Source organism: Zootoca vivipara, chromosome 1 (genome assembly GCF_963506605.1).
Source record: "Zootoca vivipara chromosome 1, rZooViv1.1, whole genome shotgun sequence".
NCBI classification, from domain to species: Eukaryota; Metazoa; Chordata; class Lepidosauria; order Squamata; family Lacertidae; genus Zootoca; species Zootoca vivipara.
The window spans coordinates 67,889,004-67,901,038 of NC_083276.1; the positions used below are offsets into that span (position 1 = coordinate 67,889,004).

Below are 12,035 nucleotides of genomic sequence, written 5' to 3' on the forward strand. Positions count from 1 at the left end.
GGCACTTCTTTTGTTTCGCTTTTACTTAATGTCAGATCACCAACATCCATAGAGGTAAACACCAAGTCCAAGGCATGTCCGCGGCTATGAGTTGGGCCAGACTTATTCAGGGACAGCCCCATGGTGGCCATGCTTTCCACGAAGTCCCGAGCGGCTCCTTGTAAGGTCGTGTCGGCATGGATGTTAAAATCCCCTAAGACAACCAAGCTAGGTGTCTCCAGGAGCACATCCGACACGACCTGAAGCAGCTCGGGCAGGGAATCCTTGGTGCAGCGGGGAGGTCGGTACACCAAAAGGAATCCTGTACTGCCTCTATTGCCCAACTTCCAGAACATGCACTCAGAGAACTGGGTCTTCCCAATAGGACGCCTGGTGCAAACTAATGACTTCCTAAAAATCACTGCAACCCCCCCTCCCCGCCCAGATGGCCTGGGTTGCTGTGCATAAGAGAAACCTGGTGGGCAAGCAGCGCCAAGAACGGGCCCATCGGCTTCCTCCAACCAGGTCTCTGTCACACATGCCAGGTCAAATCCTCCATCCACAATCAGGTCGTGAATGGCGGTGGTCTTATTCATCATCGACCTGGCATTGCACAGCAGCACCTTCAGGTCATGTGGGTATCCCTTGCCTATTCCAATATCCGTCCGGTCAGGACCAGACCTGGAGGCAGGGATAGTCCTCAGACAACGACTAAGTCTGCCTCCTCGGTAATGACATGGTCTGCTACTAATTTTTTTTTCATATGTTCCTAATAAAACATTTTCTGCTAATACCTTGTTTGTTGCTATGTTTAAGAATGTAAAATGAAGTGTGTGTTTGCATTTACAGTGTGATAGAAATCCTGTTATCAGAGATATCCAAAACAAGAGACTAGCTGGCAATTGAACGAGTCAGTTGAAGATTGTTAAAGTCAATGACCCAGTGAATTTATGGGAGCTAGGAATTTTATTGCAGTTTAATGTTGTGAGTTGACTTTATGGGTCTAAGGAACAAGGAATAATCAGGGATCATCACAGATTTATATCAAAATATTTGAAGAATTTGGTGTGTACATTTCCCTTGAGATGTTTTTTAAAAGTAAAATGTGCTGCATTTTTGGAGGGAAATGTGGATGTTAGGTCTGATATCCTGATTTTATGTTTGATGACTTCGTTCTTGGGAGGCTACATTGAAATAGGAGGGAGTCGCTCTGTTGTACAGCAATATTAGTGCAGTCTTAGAAGCAGTTATGGTATTTAGAGTCTTCACTCATTCTCTGCTAAGCATCCGCCTGCTTCTGCTACCACTTCCAGTCACCTCCCCAATATTCTGGGATGGCAACACCCCAGGTGCCTGTCCTTTTCAAAGCCAGAAAAATCAGCCAAAATGAGCTTGCGCTACACATTCCAGTCAGGAGACAGCAGGCATTGATACAGCAGCCACATAAAGTCATGTTCGTTCTCTCTCTCTCCCTCCCTCCCCCCTTTCCCTTCTCCTGACCTTAAAATACCACATCACCTTCATATAAGGAGAATAAAAAAGAGCACAGAACTACTGATGCATTTTGCTGATGTTTCACCAACTGAAGAAACCAGTAGCTCATGGATCCAGTGGAAGGTGATTTCTCTGAATTCCACCCTTCTCTGGCAGCCCCCCCCCAATGCTTTTCCAAACTGTCCTCAGTGCTCTGGGGCAGATTGTGTGGAAGGGATTCAGAGGGGAGGGTGACTCAGCAAAAACTACCCCCCCCCCCAATTCTATTCACAGAAGCTTGATATAAGTTCAGGGGCACAATTGGATACAGTCCTATGTAATCAAAATTTGCTGCGACTTACAGGTGTATTCCTACATAACTTTGTATATTACATTTTTGTAATTTTGCAATTTTGTAATTCATCCCTCAGATCACTCCATGTTTAAACCTTGATGATACAACCAGTTGTATTCTGGATATCTGTTCTATTTCTTTCAATCTGATCTTTAACAAGGAATATAAAATAAAAAAATTCCTTCCAGTAGCACGTTAGAGACCAACTAAGTTTGTCATTGGTATGAGCTTTCGTGTGCATGCACACTTCTTCAGATACCAGATCTAATCTTAAGGTTAGATTCCTAATCTTACATTAACACTAATAGTGCACTGAACCGGCTGTTACTGACCAGGAGAGGGATCTTGGGGTTGTAGTAGACAGCTTGTTTAAAATATGTGCAGCAGCTGTGAAAGAGCTGGATTCCAGGGGATAATTAGGAAATGGATTGAAAATAAAACTGCCAATCTTACAGTGCCTCGATTCAAATCTGTAGTGCAACCGCATTTGGAATACTATATAAAATTCTCATTGCCGCACATCCAAAAAAAGAGAGAGCTGGAAACGGTTCAGAAAAGGGCAGCCAAAATGATCAAGGGGTTGGGAAAATTACAAGTTTGGGGCCCCTTTGTTTTGAAAAAAAAGCAAGTAAGGGGGGGACATGAAAGAGGTGTATAAAATGGATGCATAGTGTGGAGAAAGTGGATTAAGAAGATCTTCCCCTCTCAGAATATCATCCAATGAAGGTGAATGTTGGGAGATTAAGGAGTGACATAATGCATAGTTAAACTATGGCATTCACTGCCATGGTTCACTGTAACAATGGCTTTGAAAGGAAATGGACAAATTCATGAAGGATAAGGCTGCCAATGGTGGCTGTACTACTTCCAGTGTCAGGGATAGTATGCCTCTGAATCCCAGTTTCGGGGTACAGTATCATGAAGGAGAGACTGCTGTTGCATTCATGTGATGTTTGTGGGCTTCCCATAGGCATCTGATTGGCTACTGTGGGAACAGAATGCTGAACTAGGTTGATCTGATTCTCATGGGCACTTATTATGTTGCTTAAAATGCTGCACTTAAACAAAACTGCCTCTCCTCCTGAAAACACACACACACACACACACACACACACACACACACACACAAATTGTATATTTAACTGACCTCTAAGATAGAGACAGCTTCCTTTTCTTGCTTACTCTATGGTGCTTCAAGCACTGGGTTCCATTTAATTATATTACCCTAAATTAAAATGTGTGTAATATGCTGCAATGAAGCAGTATTTTACAGTACAGTAAAACTGGAGTTTACTTGCATTGGCTCTTGAGTATGTACCTTCCATTCAACATCAGATCTGCAGTGACTGAACGGAAGCCATGTGGGAGTTTGCTCAGGGACAAGTTAAGTTACATTACCTTGAATAGAGGCAAGCCATAAATGTACAGGGAAGATGGAAATGCTAAATAGATTGTGTACTGTGCTGTCACATATTCCTGTAGGGATGACACATTCATGTGCTCCCCCTTGTGTTTTTATGCAACTGTACATTTTCCTATCTGGTTTAATCTCCATGGTGGTTGATGTGCTGGAAGTACCACGATGGGTGCATAGTAAAATTAAGAATTTTTATGATTGCATTGTGGCATCGTTATGCCTGTGTCTAAGAGTATACATTGAGTATTCATTGGGTCTTAATGTTACTGCTATGTGTAAAAATACAGAACATAGTTTCTGAAAACAAGATTGGGTAATGTGTATGTGTTGCTGAAACTTAAATTCTGCAGTCTTCAGCAGTCACTTGAATACAGTTTCTAGAACTTAAAGGTTCTCGCCACAGTTTAACCAGATGCAAGTATGTATTAGATTGTTACTTCTTTCATGTGTGTAAACTATTGACTGAAAAAGCAAAACATCACTATTCACAATCTCCCTCTCTCCCTTTTCTTTCACTTTAGGATCAGGAGATGGTCTGGGGAAAATAATCCAGAGATTTCCCTTAAAGGATTTGGATGACACTCCTTTTCCACAGGGAATAGAGTTGGTAAGTTGGTCTGTGACATGCATTTGTAGATGCTTAATAATCTTGCATGTAGATCTAGATTAATAGAGTTTCAACATCATCTTCAGAGAGGATGTCAGTATGAAAAACGTGTCTGCATGATTTTAGTGAATTCTTGAGATAAATCAGCTTTTTCTATCTCCTTACTGTCATCCTGGACCCAGGTGACATTAGAATCACCTCATTTATGCCACCAGATGTTTCTTACATAAGAATCAGTCATTGGATCTCTGACTTTAAGAATGAAAAGTTGGAGAAGATCCACTGCTGTTCTTTTGTGACAAAATATACAATCTGACATCCGTGGAGCACCTAGGCATGCATAAGACATGCACATGCAGCAGCATATTTCTGGATATTAATCATAATAAAAAATACATCTATTAATAGTCAAGTTTTTTTTAAACCATCCTAAAATGCAACTAGCATTTGTAATTTTAGGTGCTTGTTTTTGTTTTTCTCCTCTACTAGCAGCGATTTTTGAGACCAGCATCTTGACCTGTGAATAATAATAATAATAATAATAATATTTATACCTCGCCCATCTGGCTGGTTTTCCCCAACCACTCTGGGAGGCTTCCAGCAAAATATTAAAATACAATAAAGGTAAAGGATCCCTGACACTTAAGTCCAGTCGCAGATGACTCTGGGGTTGCGGCGCTCATATCGCTTTACTGGCTGAGGGAGCCGGCGTTTGTCCGCAGACAGTTTTTCTGGGTCATGTGGCCAGCATGACTAAGCCGCTTCTGGTGAAACCAGAGCAGCACACGGAAACTCTGTTTACCTTCCTGCCGGAGCGGTACCTATTGATCTACTTGCACTTTTTGTCATGCTTTCAAACCGCTAGGTTGGCAGGAGCTGGGATCGAGCAACGGAAGCTCACCCCGTCGCAGGGATTAGAACCGCCCACCTTTTGATTGGCAAGCCCAAGCCTCAGTGGTTTAGAGCACAGTGCCACCTGCACCCCCTAATTAAAATACAATAATTCATCAAATATTAAAAGCTTCCTTAAACAGGGCTGCCTTCAGACTATAAGGGTGTGTGGAGTCCCGCAAGGCGCAATCCTTTCCCCAATGCTTTTTAATATCTTTATGCGCCCCCTTGCCCAGATTGTCCGGAGCTTTGGGCTGGGTTGTCATCAATATGCTGACGACACCCAGATCTATCTGTTGATGGACGGCTGCCCTGCCTCGGCCCCGGACACACTCACCAGGTGCTTGGAAGCTGTGGCTGGATGGCTACGTGGGAGCCGACTGAAGCTAAATCCTTCGAAGACAGAGGTCCTCTGGCTGGGTCGGGACGACATGGGGTTGGGGGTCCAACTCCCATCTCTTGCAGGGGCTCAATTGGTGCCAGCGCCTTCTGTCAAGAGTTTGGGTGTAACCTTTGACGCCTCCCTTTCCATGGAGGCGCAGGTTGCATCCACAGCAAAGGTGGCATTTTTCCATCTCCGCCGTATCAAGCAGTTGGTCCCTTACCTCTCTCGTCCCGATCTGGCCACAGTGATCCATGTGACGATCACCTCCAGGCTTGACTATTGTAACTCGCTCTACGCGGGGCTGCCCTTAAAGCTGACCCAGAAACTCCAGCGGGTGCAGAATGCTGCGGCGAGGCTCCTTACGGGGTCCCGGCTGCGGGATCACATTAATCCAGTGCTTTACCAGGTGCACTGGCTCCCGGTGGAGTACAGGATCAGGTTTAAGGTGCTGGTTTTGACCTTTAAAGCCCTATGCGGCTTGGGACCCTCATACCTACGGGACCGCCTCTCCTGGTATGCCCCGCGGAGGACCTTAAGGTCGACAAACAACAATATTCTGGAGATCCCGAGCCATAAGATGGCTAGATTGGCCTCTACTAGAGCCAGGGCCTTTTCAGTACTGGCCCCAACTTGGTGGAACGCTCTTTCCCAGGAGACCAGGGCCCTGCGGGATTTGTCATCTTTCTGCAGGGCCTGCAAGACAGAGCTGTTCCGCCTGGCCTTTGGGTTAGACTCAGCTTGACCCCTGTGTTTTTCCTCCCTCGTGGCTTGGATTTATGGAATATTTGAATTGAGGCCGCACTTTAAATTTTAATACTGTATTTTAATCTGTATTTTAATTAATTGTTTTTATGTTTTATTGTAATTCTGTTGGTGTCAGCCGCCCTGAGCCTGGTTTTTTGACTGGGGAGGGCGGGGTATAAATAAAAATTTATTATTATTATTATTATTATTATTATTATTATTATTATTATTATTATTATAGAATATACTTGCAAATGTGTGCATTGCAATAATAACTGAGGTCCTTCATTTCTACCAATGATGACATTCTGACATCACCATATATAACTTGCATTTTGGTTTCTAGGAAGTGTTGTGGATCTTCTTATGCCCTAGCATTTGCTAGCTTCTTGAATGAAGTAATTCAAATTGATATCAGCCACCCTTTTTAAAGTCCCACCAGAGAACAATGTGTAAATATCAAAGTTTTACTTTGCTTTAATTCCAGTTGAAAAAAGCTCCTATGGCATATTATTTTCTATGATTCAACTTTCATTGCTGAAGTCAGTAGCCAATTCTCCATAAACTGTGGTTTGAAATTAGTAAAATAACTGTAGGTGGTTCTGTAGCATAGTTTTATAACGTACTGGATTGTTTCTTCATTTTTAATGTTGTAGTAAATACTCTGAGAACATATTTTCTGTGACTTGTAAAAATCACATTGTTAGGAAAATATTTTTAGTGATGTGATCCAAGAATTTTGCCTAATATAACTGAAGCTATTTTGTGAGAACAGAATACTGTGAAAACAATAAATTCTGAAATTACAGTATATATACAATAAAATGATCCCCAGTAAATTTAGATTTTCATAGTTGTCAACAACTGAGAACTTTCCAAGAGGACTTCCACATTTCTTGGGCCTTTTGAAAATAAGGATTCAGGAATTACTTGGTCGTGAGGATGTTTCAGAATTTACTGAAGAGTGAATAATGGTTTATATATCTAACATGGCATCCTTGACTTAAATGTATTTAAAGCTATTAAGAAATTTTAAATGTTTAGATGAATATTCAGGGACTTCAGTAAGATTTATGGACTACATTTTCCTGTCTCTCAGTCAGTCCCTGATTACAGCTGGGATCTAATTAGTTGGTACATTTGCATCATGTTTTTTCCGAACAAAAGGCAGTGTACATGAGGTTCTCAGGTGTTTCCCATCCAGACACTGACCACAGACCCAAGCTGCCTCACTTGCTGCTAGTAATTCCACCAGACTTGTGCCTTTGAGACTTGCTTTTATTTCCCTTCATGGAGGACCCCATCTTTGCGTTTAGGAGGATGAGAAAATGTGTGTTCCTTCATTGCAGTATAGCATCCACTCCCTCCCTCCTCATGTAAGGAAATTTATTGCCCTGTTGAGCTTCAAAAAGCTTCGCATTCTCCCACAATATTATACAATATTTTCCTCCTAGTTCTGTACTCCTCTGAAAAGGTCCCCCAGCATTTCTCAGGTTCTTCTTTCTTTATTCCATCTGCTTGTTGTGCTATGTTTCCTTCTCTAGTCTCTGCAATTCAGTTACAATTTTTATTACTCATTATTTTTTTGGGCAGCCTTGAGTGGTGTTGATGCCCCCTATATTATTGGGTTGACTTTGGCTAACATTTGTTCTCTTTGCGTTTCATCATTCTATGGTTGTCTGGCAGTAGAAACCATGAAGAGGGAGATATGTACGCCTTTCATTTATTTTTCAATATGAATTCCTTCCAGTTTCCCCTTCCTCCTCTTGCAATTGCAGGAGTTTGCCCAAATCTCTTTGGGTGGTCCCATGTCAGCATAACCGTAGCCTTATAGCCTTTTCTTATAAACTGTCTAAATCTTTTGGAAGCCCTGCAGGGTTGTGAAGCAGTGGTGGGACTACACATACCTGAGGAACTTTGCCTATCTCTACCCTTGGAATAGTAAGCAGGAACGAAGAAGTGTTGCCTGTACAGATCCTAACATCCTGTTAAAAAACAACAACTGCTTGCCACTATTTTGAAAATCTTAGCAAGGAATTCTGGATTTTTTCCCTGATCTTCATGCCACTACAGTCATACCTCAGTTTAAGTACACCTTGGTTTGAGTACTTTCAGTTTAATTACTCGGCGGACCCATCTGGAATGGATTAATCCACTTTCCATTACTTTCAATGGGAAAGTTCGCTTCAGGTTAAGTACGCTTCAGGTTAAGTACGGACTTAGCAGTATAGCAAATCTATTTATTTTAGTTTCTGTCACAAGCACCCTAAAAATACTGAACTGGACAAGAGATAAATTTAAAACTAATAATAAAATACACAATGAACTTAAAATAGCTCCATATCCACACAGTACAGTCATACCTCGGTTTAAGTACGCTTCGGTTTGAGTACTTTCAGTTTAATTACTCTGCGGACCCATCTTGAACGGATTAATCCACTTTCCATTACTTTCAATGGGAAAGTTCGCTTCAGGTTAAGTACGCTTCAGGTTAAGTACGGACTTCCAGAACCAATTACACTCATACTTTGGGTTAAGTACGCTTCAGGTTGAGTACTCCGCGGGCCCGTCTGGAACGGATTAATCCACTTTCCATTACTTTCTATGGGAAAGTTCGCTTCAGGTTAAGTATGCTTCAGTTTAAGTACTCCGCGGACCGTCTGGAATAGATTAATCCACTTTCCATTACGTTCAATGGGAAAGTTCGCTTCAGGTTAAGTACAGACTTCCGGAACCAATTGTGTACTTAAACCGAGGTACCACTGTACTTGAATTGGAATGAAAGTGAAGTTGGGAAAACCAGCTGGATGCATTAGACAGTGGTACCTCTAGTTGCGGACACAATCCGTTCCAGGGTGCTGTTCGCACCCCTAAAAGTCCGTAACTAGAGCAACGCGGAGCTTCTTGCCGCAGAGAAACTAACAAGACTAATGACACAGATAATGCTTCCGCCACAGAATCCAAACGGATGTGACCAGAAAACACCATCGCTTACAACAAAATCTAAACCATGCTGAAAGGAGAGCCATAGAAAATCTCAGGAACAACCCAGACATTATAATTAAAGAGGCAGACAAGGGTGGAGCTGTCGTCATCATGAACAAAACTGATTACATCCAGGAGGCCCACAGACAACTTTCCAATACTGCCTTTTACATGAAATTGGACTCAGACCCCACACAAGCATACAAAAAAGAACTGAACAAGATTATTAAGGAGCTACCCCTACACATCCAAGAACAGATCCTCACAAACACACCAGCGGAACCTCGGCCAGGAACTTTCTATCTTCTACCCAAAATACACAAACCAGGAAATCCAGGACGCCCCATCATCTCAGGTATTGGCACCATTACAGTGGGTGTTTCCGGCTATATGGACTCTGTTCTGAAACCATATGCTATCAGTGCTCCCAGCTACGTACGTGACACCACAGATTTTCTGAGGAAAATACAATATTTGAACAATCTTCCTAACAATACTATACTAGCCACTATGGATGTGGAATCTCTATATACCAACATCCCACACAATGATGGTTTACAAGCCATAAGGAACACCATTTCAGATAAAACCACAGCGGACTTTGCTACCAAACTCTGCCACTTTGTCCTTACCCACAACCACTTCAAATTTGGTGATGACCTGTTCCTCCAGATCAGCGGCACAGCCATGGGCACCCGCATGGCCCCACAGTATGCCAACATCTTCATGGCAGATTTAGAACAACGTTTCCTTAACTCCTACCCACTCAGACCTCTCCTGTACCTGCGATACATTGACGATATTTTTATTATCTGGACACATGGACAACAGACCCTGGAAACCTTCCACCAGACATTCAATGACTTTCACCCCACCATCAACCTAACAATGAACCAATCTATGCAAGAAATACATTTTTTGGACACTACTATAAAAATACAGGATGGACATATAGACACCACCTTATACAGAAAACCAACTGACCGACAAACATATCTACATGCTTCTAGCTACCATCCCAAACATACCAAACAATCCATCGTATACAGCCAGGCCCTACGTTACAACCGCATCTGTTCCAACTCTACAGACAGAGAATCTCACCTAAGAGATCTACAGCAAACCTTTTTAGAACTAAAATACCCACCTGATGAAGTTAAATAACAGATCAACAGAGCCAGACAGATACCTAGAGAGAACCTGCTGCAAGACAGACCCAAAAAAGAAAATAACAGAACACCACTAGTCATCACATACAGCTCCCAAGTTAAAACAGTACAACGCATCATCAGAGATCTACAGCCTCTCCTGGACAATGACAGCTCCCTTTCTCAAGCTCTGGGAGGAAGACCTTTCATTGCCTACAGACAGCCACCCAATCTTAAACAACTCCTCACCCACAATAATACAACCACCAGACTTAACATGGACACTGGTACCAGAGCCTGCAATAAACCCAGATGCCAACTTTGCTGCCACATACACCCAGACAACACCATTACTGGCCCCAACAACATCCAACATACCAGGACTATTTAATTGCTCATCTTCTAACATTGTGTATGCCATCAAATGCCAACAGTGCCCTTCAGCTCTCTATATTGGACAAACAGGCCAAACCCTACGCCAAAGGATAAATGGACATAAATCTGACATCAGGAACCAGAAGACAGAAAAACCAGTAGGAAAACACTGCAATCTCCCAGGACATTCTATACAAGATCTCAAAGTAGCTGTCTTACTACAAAAGAATTTCAGAAATAGACTGGAAAGAGAAGTTGCTGAATTACAACTTATCACCAAGCTCAAAACCATGGAGGGACCTGGTTTGAACAGAGATATCGGATTCTTATCTCATTATACATGATAAGCGATCTTCAGCCATCTCTACCCTTGCTTTTTCATGCAAAACCATTTGCAGTCGTTTTCGGTCATCAACAGCTATCAGTCAGTCAATCACCCATTTCCACCACCCTTCTGAGTGATCCCCCCTCCCCACCCCCTCCCCACCCCTTCTCTACATAAGTGCCTGGGGACTCCTATTTCACTGTATCTGAAGAAGTGTGCATGCACACGAAAGCTCATACCAAAATAAAAACTTAGTTGGTCTTTAAGGTGCTACTGAAGGAATTTTTTTATGACACAGATAATATATATTAGCACACGTCTGATTGGAATGCAAAATCAATTCCTTTCTAACCAACTTCAGAAATAATTCCAAATAACTTCTTCCATTAGTTGGCTTTAACATTTGCTGCAAGAGAAATGCTCCAAGCACTGCTTTGAAATTCATTTATTTTCAAAGTTCTGAGCTAATCTCTATCATTATTTTTCCTGCATGTTAACTAGATATTTTCCCTCCATCTTTACTATGCTTAAATAAATCTATATCAGTGTTTCTCAACCTTTTTTGGGCCAAGGCACACTTGTTCCATGAAAAAAATCACGAGGCACACCACCATTAAAAAAGTTAAAAAATTTAACTCTGTGCCGCCCTATATTGACTATATAATTATGACTGTAAGAAACACTTGCCAATTGCTGTGTTGGTTGCAATCTCCTGTAATAAGGCTTCACAAGCCGCTGATTTCTCTGCCAGCACAATCCTTTGCTCAGCAAGTTTCAGGTTGAGCTCATCCAGCCAGCTTCTTTAAGTTTGTCTAAAACCACCCTCCCGTGGTGGTGGCTGTTGAGAGCTGCGCTCGCTCCGCGTCGTGACCCGGCCGGCTTCCTTTCCGGAGGGTCAGTGTTGATCATTGGCGGCCGCCAGGCACGTGACAATGCAAATCACCCTTCTCGTCGCCGCACGTCGCGGCACACCAGCCAGTGTGCCGCGGAACAGCGGTTGAGAAACGCTGATCTATATACTTTCAGCTACCAAAGCTTTTGAAAACAATCTGTTAGTTGCAGTATGTGTGCATGTACAATCTCATTCAATATAGCTTCAAAGGTGCCATTTTTGAATCGGCATTGGAGGACAAAATTATGATGAAAGGTCATGATCAGCTTTGTTTCAAAAAGAGACTTCACAAAATATTTTGCTACTATCTTTTCTAAATAATACTTAAGGACACAACCTCAAGGTGTGTATAAATTGAGAAAGCATTCTGTAAGTCTGTACACCTCTAGGTCAAACCTTTCATCAGTTGTTGGGACAAACTTAAGCAGAATTGGCTTTACGTACAGATCTTAATTTTCT

General features: G+C 42.3%; 1 protein-coding gene across 3 annotated transcripts in view; it reads left to right on the plus strand.

Moving 5' to 3' along the window:
• The window catches only part of SBF2 (SET binding factor 2), a 217,628-nt gene that overhangs the window by 40,116 nt on the left and 165,477 nt on the right, over nucleotides 1-12,035 (plus strand). For all 3 annotated transcript variants that reach the window (XM_035119334.2, XM_035119296.2, XM_035119305.2), the window contains exon 2: nucleotides 3,746-3,831. In XM_035119334.2, coding sequence (XP_034975225.1) covers nucleotides 3,746-3,831 — 86 coding nt within the window. The remainder of the gene's footprint in view (nucleotides 1-3,745; nucleotides 3,832-12,035) is intronic.